Genomic DNA, 27,500 nt, shown 5'->3' with positions numbered 1-27,500 from the left:
CCTGAATTTAAAATGGATTCCATTCAGATGTTGTTGTTACAGCCTGAATTTAAAATGGATTCCATTCAGATGTTGTTGTTACAGCCTGAATTTAAAATGGATTCCATTCAGATGTTGTTGTTACAGCCTGAATTTAAAATGGATTCCATTCAGATGTTGTTGTTACAGCCTGAATTTAAAATGGATTCCGTTCAGATGTTGTTACAGCCTGAATTTAAAATGGATTCCATTCAGATGTTGGTGTTACAGCCTGAATTTAAAATGGATTCCATTCAGATGTTGTTGTTACAGCCTGAATTTAAAATGGATTCCATTCAGATGTTGGTGTTACAGCCTGAATTTAAAATGGATTCCATTCAGATGTTGGTGTTACAGCCTGAATTTAAAATGGATTCCATTCAGATGTTGTTACAGCCTGAATTTAAAATGGTTCTCTTCATTTTGTGATTGATTGTGTTACACCTGACGCGTTTGTGTCCATCTGTGGATAAAAACACTGGTGGGCTAGCATTGCTAGCATTAGCCTGATCCGTTTTCATGACGGCTAGCACTGCTAGCGTTAGCCTGATCCGTTTTCATGACGGCTAGCACTGCTAGCGTTAGCCTGATCCGTTTTCATGACGGCTAGCACTGCTAGCGTTAGCCTGATCCGTTTTCATGACGGCTAGCACTGCTAGCGTTAGCCTGATCCGTTTTCATGACGGCTAGCATTGCTAGCATTAGCCTGATCCGTTTTCATGATGGCTAGCATTGCTAGCATTAGCCTGATCCGTTTTCATGATGGCTAGCATTGCTAGCGTTAGCCTGATCCGTTTTCATGACGGCTAGCATTGCTAGCATTAGCCTGATCCGTTTTCATGATGGCTAGCATTGCTAGCATTAGCCTGATCCGTTTTCATGATGGCTAGCACTGCTAGCGTTAGCCTGATCCGTTTTCATGATGGCTCGCACTGCTAGCGTTAGCCTGATCCGTTTTCATGACGGCTAGCAACTATCTGCAACTTAACAGGAATCTGGGAGACTTGCGGTCCGAGCCGTGAAGGCTGAACGCGTCGTGGAATCCCTAGCAAAACAAACTGTAGCTATGATTTTCTTTTAAACGATTTAATTAAAACGATTTAATAAAAACAACAAGAGTGAAGACAGTACACTGTCCTGTTGCACACTTTGATGACATCTGGGCTTCATAAGGCTCTGGTCCAAAATAGTGCGCTATATAGGTAATAGGGAGCCTTTTGGGACGTATCCCAGTCCAGTAGAGCTGTGAGTCGCTAGGAGCTGAGGAATGGAGAGTGAGAGTCGTTGTAAACCTCTAATCTGTAATTAAATTGTAGAAAAAAAAATCTCAGGATTATATCAACGGTGTAGCTGTTGGCCAGCCAGGCTGTAAACTACAGCTTTTACAGTGTTGAGGAACCCATCTGGAGAACCTCCATGCTGTACCACAACCCACTGCTGCAGCTGGAGGACAATACATCACTCTCAGTTGGACATGTACATGGGGATTTATAATTGTGTGATTTATAGGATACAGTGTGTTGTTGTGTTAGACCGGACCTGTTCAACAGTAGCCATGCTTTTCTGTTTTAACAAGGTCTACATACACTATATATACAAAAGTATGTGGACACCCCTTCAAACGAGTGGATTCGGCTAGTTCAGCCACTGCCCGTTTCTGACAGGTGTATAAAATCAAGCACACAGCCATGCAATCTCCATAGACAAACGTCGGCAGTAGAATGGGCCTTACTGAAGAGCTCAGTGACTTTCAGACCCATAACCATTCAGACCCATAACCATTCAGATGGTGATAGTATTTCCTGTATTCCACGGAGGAGACTACTTGACTCGGGGCTGTGTTGCTGAGCTCATATAAAGTAGTATTTCCTGTATTACATGGAGGAGACTACTTGACTTGGGGCTGTGTTGCTGAGCACATATAAAGTAGTATTTCCTGTATTCCACGGAGGAGACTACTTGACTCGGGGCTGTGTTGCTGAGCTCATATAAAGTAGTATTTCCTGTATTACATGGAGGAGACTACTTGACTTGGGGCTGTGTTGCTGAGCTCATATAAAGTAGTATTTCCTGTATTCCACGGAGGAGACTACTTGACTCGGGGCTGTAAAGGTTTGGTTTTCCCAGTCGTTTGGGGCTTCCTCCCTGTGGGCTGAGGCACAGGTGCTGGCTGTGTCAATTGTTTACAGAAGTTTTGAGCTGCACGATGGCTCACAGAGCGGGGTGGAGGGGCGGAGGGGTAGAGGGGCGGAGGGATGGGGGGTGGAGGGGTGGAGTGCTGAGGGGTGGAGGGGTGGAGTGCTGAGGGGTGGAGGGGTGTAGGGCTCTGGCCGGGCAGTTGGCAGTGGGCAGTGGGCAGTTGGCAGTGGGTAGTGGGTAGTGGGCAGTGGGCAGGGGGTAGTGGGTAGTGGGCAGTGGGCAGGGGGTAGTGGGCAGTGGGCAGGGGGCAGTGGGCAGGGGGTAGTGGGCAGGGGGTAGTGGGCAGTGGGTAGTGGGTAGGGGATAGTGGGTAGGGGATAGTGGGTAGGGGGCAGGGGGTAGGGGGTAGGGGATAGTGGGTAGGGGGGCAGGGGGTAGGGGGCAGTGGGTAGTGGGTAGGGGATAGTGGGTAGGGGATAGTGGGTAGGGGTAGGGGGTAGGGGGCAGTGGATAGTGGGTAGGGGGGCAGTGGGTAGTGGGTAGGGGATAGTGGGTAGGGGGCAGTGGGTAGTGGGTAGGGATAGTGGGTAGGGGGCAGTGGGTAGTGGGTAGGGGATAGTGGGTAGGGGGCAGTGGGTAGGGGGTAGTGGGTAGGGGATAGTGGGTAGGGGGCAGTGGGTAGTGGGTAGGGGATAGTGGGTAGGGGGCAGTGGGTAGTGGGTAGGGGATAGTGGGTAGGGGGCAGTGGGTAGGGGGCAGTGGGTAGGGGATAGTGGGTAGGGGGCAGTGGGTAGGGGGCAGTGGGTGGGGATAGTGGGTAGTGGGTAGGGGATAGTGGGTAGGGGATAGTGGGTAGGGGGCAGTGGGTAGGGGATAGTGGGTAGGGGGCAGTGGGTAGTGGGTAGGGGATAGTGGGCAGGGGGTAGGGGGCAGTGGGTAGTGGGTAGGGGATAGTGGGTAGTGGGTAGTGGGCCTCGGTCGGCGGTGAAACAGGTAAATTAGATCCAGAGGGGGAATAGCAGGAGGCTCAGAGCTCAGAGCCCTACAGCCTCCATCCCTCCACCCCTCAGAGCTCAGAGCCCTACACCCTCCATCCCTCCACCCCTCAGAGCTCAGAGCCCTACACCCTCCATCCCTCCACCCCTCAGAGCTCAGAGCCCTACACCCTCCATCCCTCCACCCCTCAGAGCTCAGAGCCCTACACCCTCCATCCCTCCACCCCTCAGAGCTCAGAGCCCTACACCCTCCATCCCTCCACCCCTCAGAGCTCAGAGCCCTACACCCTCCATCCCTCCACCCCTCAGAGCTCAGAGCCCTACACCCTCCATCCCTCCACCCCTCAGAGCTCAGAGCCCTACACCCTCCATCCCTCCACCCCTCAGAGCTCAGAGCCCTACACCCTCCATCCCTCCACCCCTCAGAGCTCAGAGCCCTACACCCTCCATCCCTCCACCCCTCAGAGCTCAGAGCCCTACACCCTCCATCCCTCCACCCCTCAGAGCTCAGAGCCCTACACCCTCCATCCCTCCACCCCTCAGAGCTCAGAGCCCTACACCCTCCATCCCTCCACCCCTCAGAGCTCAGAGCCCTACACCCTCCATCCCTCCACCCCTCAGAGCTCAGAGCCCTACACCCTCCATCCCTCCACCCCTCAGAGCTCAGAGCCCTACACCCTCCATCCCTCCACCCCTCAGAGCTCAGAGCCCTACACCCTCCATCCCTCCACCCCTCAGAGCTCAGAGCCCTACACCCTCCATCCCTCCACCCCTCAGAGCTCAGAGCCCTACACCCTCCATCCCTCCACCCCTCAGAGCTCAGAGCCCTACACCCTCCATCCCTCCACCCCTCAGAGCTCAGAGCCCTACACCCTCCATCCCTCCACCCCTCAGAGCTCAGAGCCCTACACCCTCCATCCCTCCACCCCTCAGAGCTCAGAGCCCTACACCCTCCATCCCTCCACCCCTCAGAGCTCAGAGCCCTACACCCTCCATCCCTCCACCCCTCAGAGCTCAGAGCCCTACACCCTCCATCCCTCCACCCCTCAGAGCTCAGAGCCCTACACCCTCCATCCCTCCACCCCTCAGAGCTCAGAGCCCTACACCCTCCATCCCTCCACCCCTCAGAGCTCAGAGCCCTACACCCTCCATCCCTCCACCCCTCAGAGCTCAGAGCCCTACACCTGCAGGTGTTACAGGAACCTTCTGACCCCACACACCACACACCACACACCACACACCACACACACACCACACACACACCACACACCACACACACACCCACACACCACACCCCACACACCACACACCACACACACACACACACCACATAACTTTGTACATGTGTATTTTGGTAGTGTGAAAATAGCAGAACAATCCTTCTATTCATGAACACTATTTTAACCAAGGAGTCCAGTATTAAAGCCTGGTTCAGGATCAGCCTTACAGAGACATGGTTAACCAAGGAGTCCAGTATTAAAGCCTGGTTCAGGATCAGCCTTACAGAGACATGGTTAACCAAGGAGTCCAGTATTAAAGCCTGGTTCAGGATCAGCCTTACAGAGACATGGTTAACCAAGGAGTCCAGTATTAAAGCCTGGTTCAGGATCAGCCTTACAGAGACATGGTTAACCAAGGAGTCCAGTATTAAAGCCTGGTTCAGGATCAGCCTTACAGAGACATGGTTAACCAAGGAGTCCAGTATTAAAGCCTGGTTCAGGATCAGCCTTACAGAGACATGGTTAACCAAGGAGTCCAGTATTAAAGCCTGGTTCAGGATCAGCCTTACAGAGACATGGTTAACCAAGGAGTCCAGTATTAAAGCCTGGTTCAGGATCAGCCTTACAGAGACATGGTTAACCAAGGAGTCCAGTATTAAAGCCTGGTTCAGGATCAGCCTTACAGAGACATGGTTAACCAAGGAGTCCAGTATTAAAGCCTGGTTCAGGATCAGCCTTACAGAGACATGGTTAACCAAGGAGTCCAGTATTAAAGCCTGGTTCAGGATCAGCCTTACAGAGACATGGTTAACCAAGGAGTCCAGTATTAAAGCCTGGTTCAGGATCAGCCTTACAGAGACATGGTTAACCAAGGAGTCCAGTATTAAAGCCTGGTTCAGGATCAGCCTTACAGAGACATGGTTAACCAAGGAGTCCAGTATTAAAGCCTGGTTCAGGATCAGCCTTACAGAGACATGGTTAACCAAGGAGTCCAGTATTAAAGCCTGGTTCAGGATCAGCCTTACAGAGACATGGTTAACCAAGGAGTCCAGTATTAAAGCCTGGTTCAGGATCAGCCTTACAGAGACATGGTTAACCAAGGAGTCCAGTATTAAAGCCTGGTTCAGGATCAGCCTTACAGAGACATGGTTAACCAAGGAGTCCAGTATTAAAGCCTGGTTCAGGATCAGCCTTACAGAGACATGGTTAACCAAGGAGTCCAGTATTAAAGCCTGGTTCAGGATCAGCCTTACAGAGACATGGTTAACCAAGGAGTCCAGTATTAAAGCCTGGTTCAGGATCAGCCTTACAGAGACATGGTTAACCAAGGATTCCAGTATTAAAGCCTGGTTCAGGATCAGCCTTACAGAGACATGGTTAACCAAGGAGTCCAGTATTAAAGCCTGGTTCAGGATCAGCCTTACAGAGACATGGTTAACCAAGGAGTCCAGTATTAAAGCCTGGTTCAGGATCAGCCTTACAGAGACATGGTTAACCAAGGAGTCCAGTATTAAAGCCTGGTTCAGGATCAGCCTTACAGAGACATGGTTAACCAAGGAGTCCAGTATTAAAGCCTGGTTCAGGATCAGCCTTACAGAGACATGGTTAACCAAGGAGTCCAGTATTAAAGCCTGGTTCAGGATCAGCCTTACAGAGACATGGTTAACCAAGGAGTCCAGTATTAAAGCCTGGTTCAGGATCAGCCTTACAGAGACATGGTTAACCAAGGAGTCCAGTATTAAAGCCTGGTTCAGGATCAGCCTTACAGAGACATGGTTAACCAAGGAGTCCAGTATTAAAGCCTGGTTCAGGATCAGCCTTACAGAGACATGGTTAACCAAGGAGTCCAGTATTAAAGCCTGGTTCAGGATCAGCCTTACAGAGACATGGTTAACCAAGGAGTCCAGTATTAAAGCCTGGTTCAGGATCAGCCTTACAGAGACATGGTTAACCAAGGAGTCCAGTATTAAAGCCTGGTTCAGGATCAGCCTTACAGAGACATGGTTAACCAAGGAGTCCAGTATTAAAGCCTGGTTCAGGATCAGTTGTTACAGAGACATGGTTAACCAAGGAGTCCAGTATTAAAGCCTGGTTCAGGATCAGCCTTACAGAGACATGGTTAACCAAGGAGTCCAGTATTAAAGCCTGGTTCAGGATCAGCCTTACAGAGACATGGTTAACCAAGGAGTCCAGTATTAAAGCCTGGTTCAGGATCAGCCTTACAGAGACATGGTTAACCAAGGAGTCCAGTATTAAAGCCTGGTTCAGGATCAGCCTTACAGAGACATGGTTAACCAAGGAGTCCAGTATTAAAGCCTGGTTCAGGATCAGCCTTACAGAGACATGGTTAACCAAGGAGTCCAGTATTAAAGCCTGGTTCAGGATCAGCCTTACAGAGACATGGTTAACCAAGGAGTCCAGTATTAAAGCCTGGTTCAGGATCAGCCTTACAGAGACATGGTTAACCAAGGAGTCCAGTATTAAAGCCTGGTTCAGGATCAGCCTTACAGAGACATGGTTAACCAAGGAGTCCAGTATTAAAGCCTGGTTCAGGATCAGCCTTACAGAGACATGGTTAACCAAGGAGTCCAGTATTAAAGCCTGGTTCAGGATCAGCCTTACAGAGACATGGTTAACCAAGGAGTCCAGTATTAAAGCCTGGTTCAGGATCAGCCTTACAGAGACATGGTTAACCAAGGAGTCCAGTATTAAAGCCTGGTTCAGGATCAGCCTTACAGAGACATGGTTAACCAAGGAGTCCAGTATTAAAGCCTGGTTCAGGATCAGCCTTACAGAGACATGGTTAACCAAGGAGTCCAGTATTAAAGCCTGGTTCAGGATCAGCCTTACAGAGACATGGTTAACCAAGGAGTCCAGTATTAAAGCCTGGTTCAGGATCAGCCTTACAGACACATGGTTAACCAAGGAGTCCAGTATTAAAGCCTGGTTCAGGATCAGCCTTACAGACACATGGTTAACCAAGGAGTCCAGTATTAAAGCCTGGTTCAGGATCAGCCTTACAGACACATGGTTAACCAAGGAGTCCAGTATTAAAGCCTGGTTCAGGATCAGCCTTACAGACACATGGTTAACCAAGGAGTCCAGTATTAAAGCCTGGTTCAGGATCAGCCTTACAGAGACATGGTTAACCAAGGAGTCCAGTATTAAAGCCTGGTTCAGGATCAGCCTTACAGAGACATGGTTAACCAAGGAGTCCAGTATTAAAGCCTGGTTCAGGATCAGCCTTACAGAGACATGGTTAACCAAGGAGTCCAGTATTAAAGCCTGGTTCAGGATCAGCCTTACAGAGACATGGTTAACCAAGGAGTCCAGTATTAAAGCCTGGTTCAGGATCAGCCTTACAGAGACATGGTTAACCAAGGAGTCCAGTATTAAAGCCTGGTTCAGGATCAGCCTTACAGAGACATGGTTAACCAAGGAGTCCAGTATTAAAGCCTGGTTCAGGATCAGCCTTACAGAGACATGGTTAACCAAGGAGTCCAGTATTAAAGCCTGGTTCAGGATCAGCCTTACAGAGACATGGTTAACCAAGGAGTCCAGTATTAAAGCCTGGTTCAGGATCAGCCTTACAGAGACATGGTTAACCAAGGAGTCCAGTATTAAAGCCTGGTTCAGGATCAGCCTTACAGAGACATGGTTAACCAAGGAGTCCAGTATTAAAGCCTGGTTCAGGATCAGCCTTACAGAGACATGGTTAACCAAGGAGTCCAGTATTAAAGCCTGGTTCAGGATCAGCCTTACAGAGACATGGTTAACCAAGGAGTCCAGTATTAAAGCCTGGTTCAGGATCAGCCTTACAGAGACATGGTTAACCAAGGAGTCCAGTATTAAAGCCTGGTTCAGGATCAGCCTTACAGAGACATGGTTAACCAAGGAGTCCAGTATTAAAGCCTGGTTCAGGATCAGCCTTACAGAGACATGGTTAACCAAGGAGTCCAGTATTAAAGCCTGGTTCAGGATCAGCCTTACAGAGACATGGTTAACCAAGGAGTCCAGTATTAAAGCCTGGTTCAGGATCAGCCTTACAGAGACATGGTTAACCAAGGAGTCCAGTATTAAAGCCTGGTTCAGGATCAGCCTAACAGAGACATGGTAGAAACAGGAAGACTAACATTGAGCTTGGACAATGAGGAATAAGCATTAAAGGTTTATATGTTGGACTCAGAGTGACTGTGGTTCAGAGTATTTATTACTGTATATTTGTAATATTTTCTGGTCATCTCCCATGTCTGTTGTATTTGACCTGCTTGGTTACTGTGTTGAGTAATGACCTCACCATTCATGTTGCTCCTCCTGTTGTTGACATGGTGAGATGTTAGTCCAGTACTGATACCTCTGGTTCCCCCAGATACACTCACTCCTCACATGGAGAACTGCTCTCTCTCTCTCTCTCTCTCTCTCTCTCTCTGTCTCTCTCTGTGTCTCTGTCTCTCTCTCTCTGTGTCTCTGTCTCTCTCTCTCTGTGTCTCTGTCTCTCTCTCTCTGTGTCTCTGTCTCTCTCTCTCTGTGTCTCTGTCTCTCTCTCTGTGTGTCGGTCTCTCTGTGTCTCTCTCTCTGTGTCTCTGTCTCTCTCTCTGTGTCTCTGTCTCTCTCTCTGTGTCTCTCTCTCTGTGTCTCTGTCTCTCTCTCTCTGTGTCTCTGTCTCTCTCTCTCTCTCTCTCTGTGTCTCTGTCTCTCTCTCTGTGTGTCGGTCTCTCTCTCTGTGTGTCTGTCTCTCTCTCTGTGTCTCTGTCTCTCTCTCTGTGTCTCTGTCTCTCTCTCTGTGTCTCTCTCTCTGTGTCTCTCTCTCTGTGTCTCTCTCTCTGTGTCTCTCTCTCTCTCTCTCTCTCTCTGTCTCTCTCTGTGTCTCTGTCTCTCTCTCTCTGTGTCTCTGTCTCTCTCTCTCTGTGTCTCTGTCTCTCTCTCTCTGTGTCTCTGTCTCTCTCTCTCTGTGTCTCTGTCTCTCTCTCTCTGTGTCTCTGTCTCTCTCTCTCTGTGTCTCTGTCTCTCTCTCTCTCTCTGTGTCGGTCTCTCTCTCTCTGTGTCGGTCTCTCTCTCTCTGTGTCGGTCTCTCTCTCTCTGTGTCGGTCTCTCTCTCTGTGTCTCTGTCTCTCTCTCTGTGTCTCTGTCTCTCTCTCTGTGTCTCTGTCTCTCTCTCTGTGTCTCTCTCTCTGTGTCTCTCTCTCTGTGTCTCTCTCTCTGTGTCTCTCTCTCTGTGTCTCTCTCTCTCTCTCTCTCTCTCTCTCTCTCTCTCTCTCTCTCTCTCTCATGGTAATATGTACGAGGTGGGGAGGTGGACCTGGTGTCTGTGTGTCTCTGATTTGTGGAGCTCGACTGGAGCAACAATGTTTTCTCCTGGATATTTAGCTAATTTAACTGCTCATGTCCTAGGGATTCGCTGTGGCAATAAATAACATGTCAGCCTCTGAGCTGAGAGGTTAGGGTTAGAGAGGAGAGGAGAGGTTAGGGTTAGAGAGGAGAGGAGAGGTTAGGGTTAGAGAGGAGAGGAGAGGTTAGGGTTAGAGAGGAGAGGAGAGGTTAGGGTTAGAGAGGAGAGGAGAGGTTAGGGTTAGAGAGGAGAGGAGAGGTTAGGGTTAGAGAGGAGAGGAGAGGTTAGGGTTAGAGAGGAGAGGTTAGGGTTAGAGAGGAGAGGTTATGGTTAGAGAGGAGAGGTTAGGGTTAGAGAGGAGAGGTTAGGGTTAGGGAGGAGAGGGTTAGAGAGGAGAGGTTAGGGTTAGAGAGGAGAGGTTAGGGTTAGAGAGGAGAGGAGAGGTTAGGGTTAGAGAGGAGAGGTTAGGGTTAGAGAGGAGAGGGTTAGAGAGGAGAGGTTAGAGAGGAGAGGTTAGGGTTAGAGAGGAGAGGTTAGGGTTAGAGAGGAGAGGGTTAGAGAGGATAGGGTTAGAGAGGAGAGGGTTAGAGAGGAGAGGGTTAGAGAGGAGAGGGTTAGGGAGGAGAGGGTTAGGGAGGAGAGGGTTAGGGAGGAGAGGAGAGGTTAGGGTTGGAGAAGAGAGGTGAGGTTTAGAGAGGAGAGGTGAGGTTTAGAGAGGAGAGGTGAGGTTTAGAGAGGAGAGGGTTAGAGAGGAGAGGAGAGGTTTAGAGAGGAGAGGGTTAGGGTTAGGGAGGAGAGGGTTAGAGAGGAAAGGGTTAGAGAGGAGAGGGTTAGGGTTAGAGGAGAGGGTTAGAGAGGAGAGGGTTAGGGTTAGAGTGGAGAGGGTTAGGGTTAGAGAGGAGAGGGTTAGGGTTAGAGGGGAGAGGGTTAGGGTTAGAGAGGAGAGGGTTAGGGTTAGAGAGGAGAGGGTTAGGGTTAGAGAGGAGAGGGTTAGGGTTAGAGTGGAGAGGGTTAGGGTTAGAGAGGAGAGGTTAGGGTTAGAGAGGAGAGGAGAGGTTAGGGTTAGAGAGGAGAGGTTAGGGTTAGAGAGGAGAGGGTTAGAGAGGAGAGGGTTAGGGTTAGAGAGGAGAGGGTTAGGGTTAGAGAGGAGAGGGTTAGGGTTAGAGAGGAGAGGGTTAGGGTTAGAGAGGAGAGGTTAGGGTTAGAGAGGAGAGGTTAGGGTTAGAGAGGAGAGGGTTAGGGTTAGAGAGGAGAGGGTTAGGGTTAGAGAGGAGAGGGTTAGAGAGGAGAGGTTAGGGTTAGAGAGCAGAGGAGAGGTTAGGGTTAGAGAGGAGAGGTTAGGGTTAGAGAGGAGAGGTTAGGTTAGAGAGGAGAGGAGAGGTTAGGGTTAGAGAGGAGAGGAGAGGGTTAGAGAGGAGAGGGTTAGAGAGGAGAGGGTTAGAGAGGAGAGGGTTAGAGAGGAGAGGGTTAGAGAGGAGAGGTTAGGGTTAGAGAGGAGAGGAGAGGGTTAGAGAGGAGAGGAGAGGGTTAGAGAGGAGAGGGTTAGGGTTAGAGAGGAGAGGGTTAGAGAGGAGAGGGTTAGAGAGGAGAGGGTTAGAGAGGAGAGGAGAGGGGTTAGGGTTAGGGAGGAGAGGGGTTAGGGTTAGAGAGGAGAGGGTTAGAGAGGAGAGGGTTAGAGAGGAGAGGGGTTAGGGTTTGGGAGGAGAGGGGTTAGGGTTAGAGAGGAGAGGGTTAGAGAGGAGATGGTTAGAGAGGAGAGGAGAGGGTTAGGGTTAGGGAGGAGAGGGGTTATGGTTAGAGAGGAGAGGGTTAGGGTTGGAGAGGTTAGGGTTAGAGAGGAGAGGTTAGGTTAGAGAGGAGAGGAGAGGTTAGGGTTAGAGAGGAGAGGGTTAGAGAGGAGAGGGTTAGGGTTAGAGAGGAGAGGGTTAGGGTTAGGGAGGAGAGGGTTAGGGAGGAGAGGGGTTAGAGAGGAGAGGAGAGGGTTAGGGTTAGAGAGGAGAGGGTTAGAGTGGAGAGGGTTAGAGAGGAGAGGAGAGGGTTAGAGAGGAGAGGGTTAGGGTTAGGGAGGAGAGGGTTAGAGAGGAGAGGGTTAGAGAGGAGAGGAGAGGGTTAGAGAGGAGAGGAGAGGGGTTAGAGAGGAGAGGAGAGGGGTTAGAGAGGAGAGGGGTTAGAGAGGAGAGGAGAGGGTTAGAGAGGAGAGGGGTTAGAGAGGAGAGGAGAGGGGTTAGAGAGGAGAGGGGTTAGAGAGGAGAGGAGAGGGGTTAGAGAGGAGAGGGGTTAGAGAGGAGAGGAGAGGGTTAGGGTTAGAGAGGAGAGGGTTAGAGAGGAGAGGAGAGGGTTAGAGAGGAGAGGAGAGGGTTAGAGAGGAGAGGGTTAGGGTTAGAGAGGAGAGGGTTAGAGAGGAGAGGAGAGGGTTAGAGAGGAGAGGAGAGGGGTTAGAGAGGAGAGGAGAGGGTTAGAGAGGAGAGGAGAGGGGTTAGAGAGGAGAGGAGAGGGGTTAGAGAGGAGAGGGGTTAGAGAGGAGAGGGGTTAGAGAGGAGAGGGGTTAGAGAGGAGAGGGGTTAGAGAGGAGAGGAGAGGGTTAGGGTTAGAGAGGAGAGGGTTAGAGAGGAGAGGGTTAGAGAGGAGAGGAGAGGGTTAGAGAGGAGAGGAGAGGGTTAGAGAGGAGAGGGTTAGAGAGGAGAGGAGAGGGTTAGAGAGGAGAGGAGAGGAGAGGGGTTAGAGAGGAGAGGAGAGGAGAGGAGAGGAGAGGGGTTAGAGAGGAGAGGGGAGGAGAGGGGCTCTCAGCCACTTTAAGGAAGCTCTGAATTACTTGTCTCTGTTTCACTGGGTATTAACACTAAATTAATGTGTGTGTGTGTGTGTGTGTGTGTGTGTGTGTGTGTGTGTCCGTCCTCCAGGCTACGTCCAGAGTCTGATCCGTCGGGTGATCAACAACGTCAACATCGTGGTGAATAACCTGATCCTGAAGTACGTGGAGGATGACATCGTCCTGTCTGTCAACATCACCTGTGCTGAGAGTTACACCGTCCACGAGTTCTGGGACCGAGCCTTCATGGACATCACAGGTCAGCTGTCTGCACACACACCTGTTAACCTGGACACACACCTGTTAACCTGGACGCACACCTGTTAACCTGGACACACACACCACACACACACCTGTTAACCTGGACGCACACCTGTTAACCTGGACACACACCTGTTAACCTGGACACACACACCTGTTAACCTGGACGCACACCTGTTAACCTGGACACACACCTGTTAACCTGGACACACACACCTGTTAACCTGGACGCACACCTGTTAACCTGGACACACACACCTGTTAACCTGGACACACACACCTGTTAACCTGGACGCACACCTGTTAACCTGGACGCACACACCTGTTAACCTGGACGCACACACCTGTTAACCTGGACACACACACCTGTTAACCTGGACACACACACCTGTTAACCTGGACGCACACCTGTTAACCTGGACACACACCTGTTAACCTGGACACACACCTGTTAACCTGGACACACACCTGTTAACCTGGACACACACCTGTTACCTGTTAATCTGCACACACACCTGTTAACCTGGACGCACACCTGTTAACCTGGACACACACCTGTTAACCTGGACACACACGTGTTAACCTGGACGCACACCTGTTAACCTGGACGCACACCTGTTAACCTGGACACACACCTGTTAACCTGGCCGCACACCTGTTAACCTGGACGCACACCTGTTAACCTGGACACACACCTGTTAACCTGGACACACACCTGTTACCTGTTAATCTGCACACACACCTGTTAACCTGGACACACACCTGTTAACCTGGACACACACCTGTTACCTGTTAATCTGCACACACACCTGTTAACCTGGACACACACCTGTTAACCTGGACACACACCTGTTAACCTGGACACACACCTGTTAACCTGGACACACACACCTGTTAACCTGGACACACACACCTGTTAACCTGGACACACACACCTGTTAACCTGGACGCACACCTGTTAACCTGGACGCACACCTGTTAACCTGGACGCACACCTGTTAACCTGGGCGCACACCTGTTAACCTGGACTGGTAGTAGACACACACCTGTTAACCTGGACACACACATGTTAACCTGGACGCACACCTGTTAACCTGGACACACACCTGTTAACCTGGACACACACCTGTTAACCTGGACACACACCTGTTACCTGTTAATCTGGACACACACCTGTTAATCTGGACACACACCTGTTAACCTGGACACACACCTGTTAACCTGGACACACACCTGTTAACCTGGACACACACCTGTTAACCTGGACTGGTAGTGTGGGGACACACCTGTTAACCTGGACTGGTAGTGTGGGGACACACCTGTTAACCTGGACTGGTAGTGTGGGGACACACCTGTTAACCTGGACTGGTAGTGTGGGGACACACCTGTTAACCTGGACTGGTAGTGTGGGGACACACCTGTTAACCTGGACTGGTAGTGTGGGGACACACCTGTTAACCTGGACTGGTAGTGTGGGGACACACCTGTTAACCTGGACTGGTAGTGTGGGGACACACCTGTTAACCTGGACTGGTAGTGTGGGGACACACCTGTTAACCTGGACTGGTAGTGTGGGGACACACCTGTTAACCTGGACTGGTAGTGTGGGGACACACCTGTTAACCTGGACTGGTAGTGGGGGGGCACCTGTTAACCTGGACTGGTAGTGGGGGGGCACCTGTTAACCTGGACTGGTAGTGTGGGGACACACCTGTTAACCTGGACTGGTAGTGTGGGGACACACCTGTTAACCTGGACTGGTAGTGTGGGGACACACCTGTTAACCTGGACTGGTAGTGGGGGGACACACCTGTTAACCTGGACTGGTAGTGGGGAGACACACCTGTTAACCTGGACTGGTAGTGGGGGAGACACACCTGTTAACCTGGACTGGTAGTGGGGGAGACACACCTGTTAACCTGGACTGGTAGTGGGGGAGACACACCTGTTAACCTGGACTGGTAGTGGGGGAGACACACCTGTTAACCTGGACTGGTAGTGGGGGAGACACACCTGTTAACCTGGACTGGTAGTGGGGGAGACACACCTGTTAACCTGGACTGGTAGTGGGGGAGACACACCTGTTAACCTGGACTGGTAGTGGGGGAGACACACCTGTTAACCTGGACTGGTAGTGGGGGAGACACACCTGTTAACCTGGACTGGTAGTGGGGGAGACACACCTGTTAACCTGGACTGGTAGTGGGGGAGACACACCTGTTAACCTGGACTGGTAGTGGGGGAGACACACCTGTTAACCTGGACTGGTAGTGGGGGGAGACACACCTGTTAACCTGGACTGGTAGTGGGGGAGACACACCTGTTAACCTGGACTGGTAGTGGGGGAGACACACCTGTTAACCTGGACTGGTAGTGGGGGAGACACACCTGTTAACCTGGACTGGTAGTGGGGGAGACACACCTGTTAACCTGGACTGGTAGTGGGGGAGACACACCTGTTAACCTGGACTGGTAGTGGGGGGAGACACACCTGTTAACCTGGACTGGTAGTGGGGGAGACACACCTGTTAACCTGGACTGGTAGTGGGGGGAGACACACCTGTTAACCTGGACTGGTAGTGGGGGAGACACACCTGTTAACCTGGACTGGTAGTGGGGGAGACACACCTGTTAACCTGGACTGGTAGTGGGGGAGACACACCTGTTAACCTGGACTGGTAGTGGGGGAGACACACCTGTTAACCTGGACTGGTAGTGGGGGAGACACACCTGTTAACCTGGACTGGTAGTGGGGGAGACACACCTGTTAACCTGGACTGGTAGTGGGGGAGACACACCTGTTAACCTGGACTGGTAGTGGGGGAGACACACCTGTTAACCTGGACTGGTAGTGGGGGAGACACACCTGTTAACCTGGACTGGTAGTGGGGGAGACACACCTGTTAACCTGGACTGGTAGTGGGGGAGACACACCTGTTAACCTGGACTGGTAGTGGGGGAGACACACCTGTTAACCTGGACTGGTAGTGGGGGAGACACACCTGTTAACCTGGACTGGTAGTGGGGGAGACACACCTGTTAACCTGGACTGGTAGTGGGGGAGACACACCTGTTAACCTGGACTGGTAGTGGGGGAGACACACCTGTTAACCTGGACTGGTAGTGGGGGGAGACACACCTGTTAACCTGGACTGGTAGTGGGGGGAGACACACCTGTTAACCTGGACTGGTAGTGTGGGGACACACCTGTTAACCTGGACTGGTAGTGTCGGGACACACCTGTTAACCTGGACTGGTAGTGGGGGAGACACACCTGTTAACCTGGACTGGTAGTGGGGGAGACACACCTGTTAACCTGGACTGGTAGTGGGGAGACACACCTGTTAACCTGGACTGGTAGTGGGGGAGACACACCTGTTAACCTGGACTGGTAGTGGGGGAGACACACCTGTTAACCTGGACTGGTAGTGTGGGGACACACCTGTTAACCTGGACTGGTAGTGTCGGGACACACCTGTTAACCTGGACTGGTAGTGGGGGGAGACACACCTGTTAACCTGGACTGGTAGTGGGGGGAGACACACCTGTTAACCTGGACTGGTAGTGTGGGGACACACCTGTTAACCTGGACTGGTAGTGTGGGGACACACCTGTTAACCTGGACTGGTAGTGTGGGGACACACCTGTTAACCTGGACTGGTAGTGTGGGGACACACCTGTTAACCTGGACTGGTAGTGTGGGGACACACCTGTTAACCTGGACTGGTAGTGTGGGGACACACCTGTTAACCTGGACTGGTAGTGTGGGGACACACCTGTTAACCTGGACTGGTAGTGTGGGGACACACCTGTTAACCTGGACTGGTAGTGTGGGGACACACCTGTTAACCTGGACTGGTAGTGTGGGGACACACCTGTTAACCTGGACTGGTAGTGTGGGGACACACCTGTTAACCTGGACTGGTAGTGTGGGGACACACCTGTTAACCTGGACTGGTAGTGTGGGGACACACCTGTTAACCTGGACTGGTAGTGTGGGGACACACCTGTTAACCTGGACTGGTAGTGTGGGACACACCTGTTAACCTGGACTGGTAGTGGGGGACACACCTGTTAACCTGGACTGGTAGTGTGGGGACACACCTGTTAACCTGGACTGGTAGTGGGGGGACACACCTGTTAACCTGGACTGGTAGTGGGGGGAGACACACCTGTTAACCTGGACTGGTAGTGGGGGACACACCTGTTAACCTGGACTGGTAGTGGGGGGAGACACACCTGTTAACCTGGACTGGTAGTGGGGGAGACACACCTGTTAACCTGGACTGGTAGTGGGGGAGACACACCTGTTAACCTGGACTGGTAGTGGGGGAGACACACCTGTTAACCTGGACTGGTAGTGGGGGAGACACACCTGTTAACCTGGACTGGTAGTGGGGGAGACACACCTGTTAACCTGGACTGGTAGTGGGGGAGACACACCTGTTAACCTGGACTGGTAGTGGGGGAGACACACCTGTTAACCTGGACTGGTAGTGGGGGAGACACACCTGTTAACCTGGACTGGTAGTGGGGGAGACACACCTGTTAACCTGGACTGGTAGTGGGGGAGACACACCTGTTAACCTGGACTGGTAGTGGGGGAGACACACCTGTTAACCTGGACTGGTAGTGGGGGAGACACACCTGTTAACCTGGACTGGTAGTGGGGGAGACACACCTGTTAACCTGGACTGGTAGTGGGGGAGACACACCTGTTAACCTGGACTGGTAGTGGGGGAGACACACCTGTTAACCTGGACTGGTAGTGGGGGAGACACACCTGTTAACCTGGACTGGTAGTGGGGGAGACACACCTGTTAACCTGGACTGGTAGTGGGGGAGACACACCTGTTAACCTGGACTGGTAGTGGGGGAGACACACCTGTTAACCTGGACTGGTAGTGGGGGAGACACACCTGTTAACCTGGACTGGTAGTGGGGGAGACACACCTGTTAACCTGGACTGGTAGTGGGGGAGACACACCTGTTAACCTGGACTGGTAGTGGGGGAGACACACCTGTTAACCTGGACTGGTAGTGGGGGAGACACACCTGTTAACCTGGACTGGTAGTGGGGGAGACACACCTGTTAACCTGGACTGGTAGTGGGGGAGACACACCTGTTAACCTGGACTGGTAGTGGGGGAGACACACCTGTTAACCTGGACTGGTAGTGGGGGGAGACACACCTGTTAACCTGGACTGGTAGTGGGGGAGACACACCTGTTAACCTGGACTGGTAGTGGGGGAGACACACCTGTTAACCTGGACTGGTAGTGGGGGGAGACACACCTGTTAACCTGGACTGGTAGTGGGGGAGACACACCTGTTAACCTGGACTGGTAGTGGGGGAGACACACCTGTTAACCTGGACTGGTAGTGGGGGGAGACACACCTGTTAACCTGGACTGGTAGTGGGGGGGGACACACCTGTTAACCTGGACTGGTAGTGGGGGGGGACACCTGTTAACCTGGACTGGTAGTGGGGGGGGACACCTGTTAACCTGGACTGGTAGTGGGGGGGGACACCTGTTAACCTGGACTGTAGTAGTGGACTATGTAGGGGACAGATCTTTTAACCAGGGCTGTAGTAGTGGACTATGTAGGGGACAGATCTTTTAAGCAGGGCTGTAGTAGTGGACTATGTAGGGGACAGATCTTTTAACCAGGGCTGTAGTAGTGGACAGGAAACCCTCGTTGTGAGGTGAACTGTGGGTACCTAAACCGGTGTTGTCCTAAACGTCTGAGTCGGGACCCGCCGTTGGGTGGTGGCAGAGAAGCAGGTGGTTCTGGGCCTTTTGGTATTTGAAGTGGTTTTCTCAGCCAGACTAAGTGGCCTGTTAACTGTAATTAAAGAAACATCGTTGTCCATTAAGCCATTAACACCCCCCCCCTCCTTTAGTGAGAACACTTAGTCCACTTCTAAATGCCCTGGTACTGAAGAGACAAGTGTCTCTGCTGAATGTCTTCTCTCTCTCTCTCTCTGGCTGTTTGAAGTGGGCTCAGAGATAATGGCAATTTACTGCCAGGGCCTGGACATCTCGCCCTCTCCCTCTGTCTCTCCCTTTCTGTCTCTCTCTCTCCCTCTCTCTCTCCCTCTCTGTCTCTCTGTCTCTCTGTCTCTCTGTCTCTCTCTCTCTCTCTCTCTCTCTCTCTCTCTCTCTCTCTCTCTGTCTCTCTGTCTCTCTGTCTCTCTCTCTCTCTCTCTCTCTCTCTCTCTCTCTCTCTGTCTCTCTCTCTGTCTCTCTGTCTCTCTGTCTCTCTGTCTCTGTGTGTGTGTCTCTGTGTCTCTGTGTCTCTGTCTCTCTCTCTCTCTCTCGTCTCTCTGTCTCTCTGTCTCTGTGTGTGTGTCTCTGTCTCTCTGTCTCTGTCTCTGTGTGTGTGTGTGCAGTATATTTTCACTCCGGACTTCAACATTGCTCGTCCTAATATTTCAGCTTTTTTTTAATTCCACTATTTTACTTTTAGATGTGTGTGTATTGCTGTGTATTGTTAGATATTACTGCACTGTTGAAGCTGGGAACACAAGCACTTCTCTACACCCTCAATAACATCTGATAAACATGTGTATTGGTCTCCAGAGTGGCGCAGCGGTTCTAAGGCACTGCATCTCAGTGCTAGAGGCGTCACTACAGACACCCTGGTTCGAATCCAGTCTGTATCACAACCCGGCCGTGATTGGGAGTCCCACCGGGTGGCCCAGCGTCGTCCGGGTTTTCCTGGAGTCGGCCGTCATTATAAATAAGAATTTGTTCTTAACTGACTTGCCTGGTTAAATAAAAGTGATTTATATTTTGACTAAATGTCTTCCCGTCCTATGTCCTGTCCCCCGTCTTGTCCCGTCCCCCCGTCTCGTCCCGTCCCCTCTCGTCCCGTCCCCCCGTCTCGTCCCGTCCCCTCCCGTCCCCCCGTCTCGTCCCGTCCCCTCCCGTCCCGTCCCCTCCCGTCCTCCCGTCTCGTCCCGTCCCCTCCCGTCCCGTCCCCTCCCGTCCTCCCGTCCCCCCGTCCCCTCCCGTCCCGTCCCCTCCCGTCCCGTCCCCCGTCCCCTCCCGTCCCCCGTCCCCTCCCGTCCCGTCCCCTCCCGTCCCGTCCCCCCGTCCCCTCCCGTCCCCCCGTCCCCTCCCGTCCCGTCCCCTCCCGTCCCCTCCCGTCCCCTCCCGTCCCGTCCCCTCCCGTCCCCTCCGTCCCCTCCCGTCCCGTCCCCCGTCCCCTCCCGTCCCCCGTCCCCTCCCGTCCCGTCCCCTCCCGTCCCCTCCCGTCCCCTCCCGTCCCGTCCCCTCCCGTCCCCTCCCGTCCCGTCCCCCGTCCCCTCCCGTCCCCCCGTCCCGTCCCGTCTCGTCCCGTCCCCTCCCGTCCTCCCGTCCCCCCGTCCCCTCCCCTCCCCTCCTCCCGTCCCCTCCCCAGCTCCTGATCTGGTGCTGCGTAAAGTGATCAACTTCAGCGACTGTACGGTGTGTCTGGATAAGAGGAACGGCAGTGGAAAGATCCAGTTTTACCAGGATCCTCTCCTTTACAAGTGTTCCTTCAGGACGCGACTACACTTCACCTACCAGAACATCAACTCTAAGATCCCTGCTGTTATCAAGGTGAGAGGCACAGACCTACAGCCCACTCTAGCCACAGGCCTGCTGCTAGCTGACATCCTCTCTCTGTCTCTGTCTGTCCTGTCTGTCCTGTCTGTCCTGTCTGTCCTGTCTGTCTCTGTCCTGTCTGTCTGTCTGTCCTGTCTGTCTGTCCTGTCTGTCCTGTCTGTCTCTGTCTGTCTCTGTCTGTCTGTCCTGTCTGTCTGTCCTGTCTGTCTCTGTCTGTCTGTCCTGTCTGTCTGTCCTGTCTGTCCTGTCTGTCTGTCCTGTCTGTCTGTCTCTGTCTGTCTGTCTGTCTGTCTGTCTGTCTGTCTGTCTGTCTGTCCCAGTTAGTTATAGAGACTGGGTTATAACACAGTGAGTTGTGGTATGTTAGGACCAGTTATAGAGACTGGGTTATAACACAGTGAGTTGTGGTATGTTAGGACCAGTTATAGAGACTGGGTTATAACACAGTGAGTTGTGGTATGTTAGGACCAGTTATAGAGGCTGGGTTATAACACAGTGAGTTGTGGTATGTTAGGACCAGTTATAACACAGTGAGTTGTGGTATGTTAGGACCAGTTATAGAGACTGGGTTATAACACAGTGAGTCGTGGTATGTTAGGACCAGTTATAGAGACTGGGTTATAACACAGTGAGTCGTGGTATGTTAGGACCAGTTATAGAGACTGGGTTATAACACAGTGAGTCGTGGTATGTTAGGACCAGTTATAGAGACTGGGTTATAACACAGTGAGTTGTGGTGTGTTAGGACCAGTTACAGAGGCTGGGTTATAACACAGTGAGTTGTGGTATGTTAGGACCAGTTATAGAGACTGGGTTATAACACAGTGAGTTGAGGTATGTTAGGACCAGTTATAGAGACTGGGTTATAACACAGTGAGTCGTGGTATGTTAGGACCAGTTATAGACACTGGGTTATAACACAGTGAGTCGTGGTATGTTAGGACCAGTTATAGAGACTGGGTTATAACACAGAGTTGTGGTGTGTTAGGACCAGTTATAACACAGTGAGTTGTGCTATGTTAGGACCAGTTATAGAGACTGGGTTATAACACAGTGAGTTGTGGTATGTTAGGACCAGTTAGTTATAGAGACTGGGTTATAACACAGTGAGTTGTGGTATGTTAGGACCAGTTATAGAGACTGGGTTATAACACAGTGAGTTGTGTTATGTTAGGACCAGTTATAGAGACTGGGTTATAACACAGTGAGTTGTGGTATGTTAGGACCAGTTAGTTATAGAGACTGGGTTATAACACAGTGAGTTGTGGTATGTTAGGACCAGTTATAGAGACTGGGTTATAACACAGTGAGTTGTGGTATGTTAGGACCAGTTATAGAGACTGGGTTATAACACAGTGAGTTGTGGTATGTTAGGACCAGTTAGTTATAGAGACTGGGTTATAACACAGTGAGTTGTGGTATGTTAGGACCAGTTATAGAGACTGGGTTATAACACAGTAAGTTGTGGTATGTTAGGACCAGTTATAGAGACTGGGTTATAACACAGTGAGTTGTGGTATGTTCGGACCAGTTATAGAGACTGGGTTATAACACAGTGAGTTGTGGTATGTTCGGACCAGTTATAGAGACTGGGTTATAACACAGTGAGTCGTGGTATGTTAGGACCAGTTATAGAGACTGGGTTATAACACAGTGAGTTGTGGTATGTTAGGACCAGTTATAGAGACTGGGTTATAACACAGTGAGTTGTGGTACGTTAGGACCAGTTATAGAGACTGGGTTATAACACAGTGAGTTGTGGTATGTTAGGACCAGTTATAGAGACTGGGTTATAACACAGTGAGTTGTGGTATGTTATAACCCAGTCTCTATAACTGGTCCTAACACAGTGAGTTGTGGTATGTTAGGACCAATTATAGAGACTGGGTTATAACACAGTGAGTTGTGGTATGTTAGGACCAGTTAGTTATAGAGACTGGGTTATAACACAGTGAGTTGTGGTATGTTAGGACCAGTTATAGAGACTGGGTTATAACACAGTGAGTTGTGGTATGTTAGGACCAGTTAGTTATAGAGACTGGGTTATAACACAGTGAGTTGTGGTATGTTAGGACCAGTTATAGAGACTGGGTTATAACACAGTGAGTTGTGGTATGTTAGGACCAGTTATAGAGACTGGGTTATAACACAGTGAGTTGTGGTATGTTAGGACCAGTTATAGAGACTGGGTTATAACACAGTGAGTTGTGGTATGTTAGGACCAGTTATAGAGACTGGGTTATAACACAGTGAGTTGTGGTATGTTAGGACCAGTTATAGAGACTGGGTTATAACACAGTGAGTTGTGGTATGTTAGGACCAGTTATAGAGACTGGGTTATAACACAGTGAGTTGTGGTATGTTAGGACCAGTTATAGAGACTGGGTTATAACACAGTGAGTTGTGGTATGTTAGGACCAGTTAGTTATAGAGACTGGGTTATAACACAGTGAGTTGTGGTATGTTAGGACCAGTTATAGAGACTGGGTTATAACACAGTGAGTTGTGGTATGTTAGGACCAGTTATAGAGACTGGGTTATAACACAGTGAGTTGTGGTATGTTAGGACCAGTTATAGAGACTGGGTTATAACACAGTGAGTTGTGGTATGTTAGGACCAGTTATAGAGACTGGGTTATAACACAGTGAGTTGTGGTATGTTAGGACCAGTTATAGAGACTGGGTTATAACACAGTGAGTTGTGGTACGTTAGGACCAGTTATAGAGACTGGGTTATAACACAGTGAGTCGTGGTATGTTAGGACCAGTTATAGAGACTGGGTTATAACACAGTGAGTTGTGGTACGTTAGGACCAGTTATAGAGACTGGGTTATAACACAGTGAGTTGTGGTATGTTAGGACCAGTTATAGAGACTGGGTTATAACACAGTGAGTTGTGGTATGTTAGGACCAGTTATAGAGACTGGGTTATAACACAGTGAGTTGTGGTATGTTAGGACCAGTTATAGAGACTGGGTTATAACACAGTGAGTTGTGGTATGTTAGGACCAGTTATAGAGACTGGGTTATAACACAGTGAGTTGTGGTATGTTAGGACCAGTTATAGAGACTGGGTTATAACACAGTGAGTTGTGGTATGTTAGGACCAGTTATTATAGAGACTGGGTTATAACACAGTGAGTTGTGGTATGTTAGGACCAGTTATAGAGACTGGGTTATAACACAGTGAGTTGTGGTATGTTAGGACCAGTTATAGAGACTGGGTTATAACACAGTGAGTTGTGGTATGTTAGGACCAGTTATAGAGACTGGGTTATAACACAGTGAGTTGTGGTATGTTAGGACCAGTTATAGAGACTGGGTTATAACACAGTGAGTTGTGGTACGTTAGGACCAGTTATAGAGACTGGGTTATAACACAGTGAGTTGTGGTACGTTAGGACCAGTTATAGAGACTGGGTTATAACACAGTGAGTCGTGGTATGTTAGGACCAGTTATAGAGACTGGGTTATAACACAGTGAGTTGTGGTATGTTAGGACCAGTTATAGAGACTGGGTTATAACACAGTGAGTCGTGGTATGTTAGGACCAGTTATAGAGACTGGGTTATAACACAGTGAGTCGTGGTATGTTAGGACCAGTTATAGAGACTGGGTTATAACACAGTGAGTCGTGGTATGTTAGGACCAGTTATAGAGACTGGGTTATAACACAGTGAGTTGTGGTATGTTAGGACCAGTTATAGAGACTGGGTTATAACACAGTGAGTTGTGGTATGTTAGGACCAGTTATAGAGACTGGGTTATAACACAGTGAGTTGTGGTATGTTAGGACCAGTTATAGAGACTGGGTTATAACACAGTGAGTTGTGGTATGTTAGGACCAGTTATAGAGACTGGGTTATAACACAGTGAGTTGTGGTACGTTAGGACCAGTTATAGAGACTGGGTTATAACACAGTGAGTTGTGGTATGTTAGGACCAGTTATAGAGACTGGGTTATAACACAGTGAGTTGTGGTATGTTAGGACCAGTTATAGAGACTGGGTTATAACACAGTGAGTTGTGGTATGTTAGGACCAGTTATAGAGACTGGGTTATAACACAGTGAGTTGTGGTATGTTAGGACCAGTTATAGAGACTGGGTTATAACACAGTGAGTTGTGGTATGTTAGGACCAGTTATAGAGACTGGGTTATAACACAGTGAGTTGTGGTATGTTAGGACCAGTTATAGAGACTGGGTTATAACACAGTGAGTTGTGGTATGTTAGGACCAGTTATAGAGACTGGGTTATAACACAGTGAGTTGTGGTATGTTAGGACCAGTTATTAGAGACTGGGTTATAACACAGTGAGTTGTGGTATGTTAGGACCAGTTAGTTATAGAGACTGGGTTATAACACAGTGAGTTGTGTTATGTTAGGACCAGTTAATAGAGACTGGGTTATAACACAGTGAGTTGTGGTATGTTAGGACCAGTTAGTTATAGAGACTGGGTTATAACACAGTGAGTTGTGTTATGTTAGGACCAGTTATAGAGACTGGGTTATAACACAGTGAGTTGTGGTATGTTAGGACCAGTTAGTTATAGAGACTGGGTTATAACACAGTGAGTTGTGGTATGTTAGGACCAGTTATAGAGACTGGGTTATAACACAGTGAGTTGTGGTATGTTAGGACCAGTTATTATAGAGACTGGGTTATAACACAGTGAGTTGTGGTATGTTAGGACCAGTTATAGAGACTGGGTTATAACACAGTGAGTCGTGGTATGTTAGGACCAGTTATAGAGACTGGGTTATAACACAGTGAGTCGTGGTATGTTAGGACCAGTTATAGAGACTGGGTTATAACACAGTGAGTTGTGGTATGTTAGGACCAGTTATAGAGACTGGGTTATAACACAGTGAGTTGTGGTATGTTAGGACCAGTTATAGAGACTGGGTTATAACACAGTGAGTTGTGGTATGTTAGGACCAGTTATAGAGACTGGGTTATAACACAGTGAGTTGTGGTATGTTAGGACCAGTTATAGAGACTGGGTTATAACACAGTGAGTTGTGGTATGTTAGGACCAGTTATAGAGACTGGGTTATAACACAGTGAGTTGTGGTATGTTAGGACCAGTTATAGAGACTGGGTTATAACACAGTGAGTTGTGGTATGTTAGGACCAGTTATAGAGACTGGGTTATAACACAGTGAGTTGTGGTATGTTAGGACCAGTTATAGAGACTGGGTTATAACACAGTGAGTTGTGGTATGTTAGGACCAGTTATAGAGACTGGGTTATAACACAGTGAGTTGTGGTATGTTAGGACCAGTTATAGAGACTGGGTTATAACACAGTGAGTTGTGGTATGTTAGGACCAGTTATAGAGACTGGGTTATAACACAGTGAGTTGTGGTACGTTAGGACCAGTTATAGAGACTGGGTTATAACACAGTGAGTTGTGGTATGTTAGGACCAGTTATAGAGACTGGGTTATAACACAGTGAGTCGTGGTACGTTAGGACCAGTTATAGAGACTGGGTTATAACACAGTGAGTCGTGGTATGTTAGGACCAGTTATAGAGACTGGGTTATAACACAGTGAGTCGTGGTATGTTAGGACCAGTTATAGAGACTGGGTTATAACACAGTGAGTTGTGGTATGTTAGGACCAGTTATAGAGACTGGGTTATAACACAGTGAGTTGTGGTATGTTAGGACCAGTTATAGAGACTGGGTTATAACACAGTGAGTTGTGGTATGTTAGGACCAGTTATAGAGACTGGGTTATAACACAGTGAGTTGTGGTATGTTAGGACCAGTTATAGAGACTGGGTTATAACACAGTGAGTTGTGGTATGTTAGGACCAGTTATAGAGACTGGGTTATAACACAGTGAGTTGTGGTATGTTAGGACCAGTTAGTTTAGAGACTGGGTTATAACACAGTGAGTTGTGGTATGTTAGGACCAGTTATAGAGACTGGGTTATAACACAGTGAGTTGTGGTATGTTAGGACCAGTTATAGAGACTGGGTTATAACACAGTGAGTTGTGGTATGTTAGGACCAGTTATAGAGACTGGGTTATAACACAGTGAGTTGTGGTATGTTAGGACCAGTTATAGAGACTGGGTTATAACACAGTGAGTTGTGGTATGTTAGGACCAGTTATAGAGACTGGGTTATAACACAGTGAGTTGTGGTACGTTAGGACCAGTTATAGAGACTGGGTTATAACACAGTGAGTCGTGGTAGTTAGGACCAGTAATGAGACTGACGTGGTATGTTAGGACCAGTTATAGAGACTGGGTTATAACACAGTGAGTCGTGGTATGTTAGGACCAGTTATAGAGACTGGGTTATAACACAGTGAGTCGTGGTATGTTAGGACCAGTTATAGAGACTGGGTTATAACACAGTGAGTCGTGGTATGTTAGGACCAGTTATAGAGACTGGGTTATAACACAGTGAGTCGTGGTATGTTAGGACCAGTTATAGAGACTGGGTTATAACACAGTGAGTCGTGGTATGTTAGGACCAGTTATAGAGACTGGGTTATAACACAGTGAGTTGTGGTATGTTAGGACCAGTTATAGAGACTGGGTTATAACACAGTGAGTTGTGGTATGTTAGGACCAGTTATAGAGACTGGGTTATAACACAGTGAGTTGTGGTATGTTAGGACCAGTTATAGAGACTGGGTTATAACACAGTGAGTTGTGGTATGTTAGGACCAGTTATAGAGACTGGGTTATAACACAGTGAGTTGTGGTATGTTAGGACCAGTTATAGAGACTGGGTTATAACACAGTGAGTTGTGGTATGTTAGGACCAGTTAGTTATAGAGACTGGGTTATAACACAGTGAGTTGTGGTATGTTAGGACCAGTTATAGAGACTGGGTTATAACACAGTGAGTTGTGGTATGTTAGGACCAGTTATAGAGACTGGGTTATAACACAGTGAGTTGTGGTATGTTAGGACCAGTTAGTTATAGAGACTGGGTTATAACACAGTGAGTTGTGGTATGTTAGGACCAGTTAGTTATAGAGACTGGGTTATAACACAGTGAGTTGTGGCATGTTAGGACCAGTTATAGAGACTGGGTTATAACACAGTGAGTTGTGGTATGTTAGGACCAGTTATAGAGACTGGGTTATAACACAGTGAGTTGTGGTAT

The 27,500-nt window shown here is 49.5% G+C and overlaps 1 protein-coding gene across 2 annotated transcripts in view; it reads left to right on the top strand.

The window, feature by feature from the left end:
• LOC106595996 (vacuolar protein sorting-associated protein 13B) overlaps nt 1-27,500 on the top strand; it is a 206,153-nt gene that overhangs the window by 65,493 nt on the left and 113,160 nt on the right. For both annotated transcript variants that reach the window (XM_045712949.1, XM_045712950.1), the window contains 2 exons: nt 12,602-12,769; nt 20,179-20,360. In XM_045712949.1, the coding sequence (XP_045568905.1) occupies nt 12,602-12,769; nt 20,179-20,360 (350 nt within the window). The remainder of the gene's footprint in view (nt 1-12,601; nt 12,770-20,178; nt 20,361-27,500) is intronic.

Source organism: Salmo salar, unplaced genomic scaffold (assembly GCF_905237065.1).
Source record: "Salmo salar unplaced genomic scaffold, Ssal_v3.1, whole genome shotgun sequence".
In the NCBI taxonomy this organism is placed as follows: Eukaryota; Metazoa; Chordata; class Actinopteri; order Salmoniformes; family Salmonidae; genus Salmo; species Salmo salar.
Note: the sequence above shows the minus strand (reverse complement) of the source record. Positions and strands in the feature narration are given on the sequence as shown.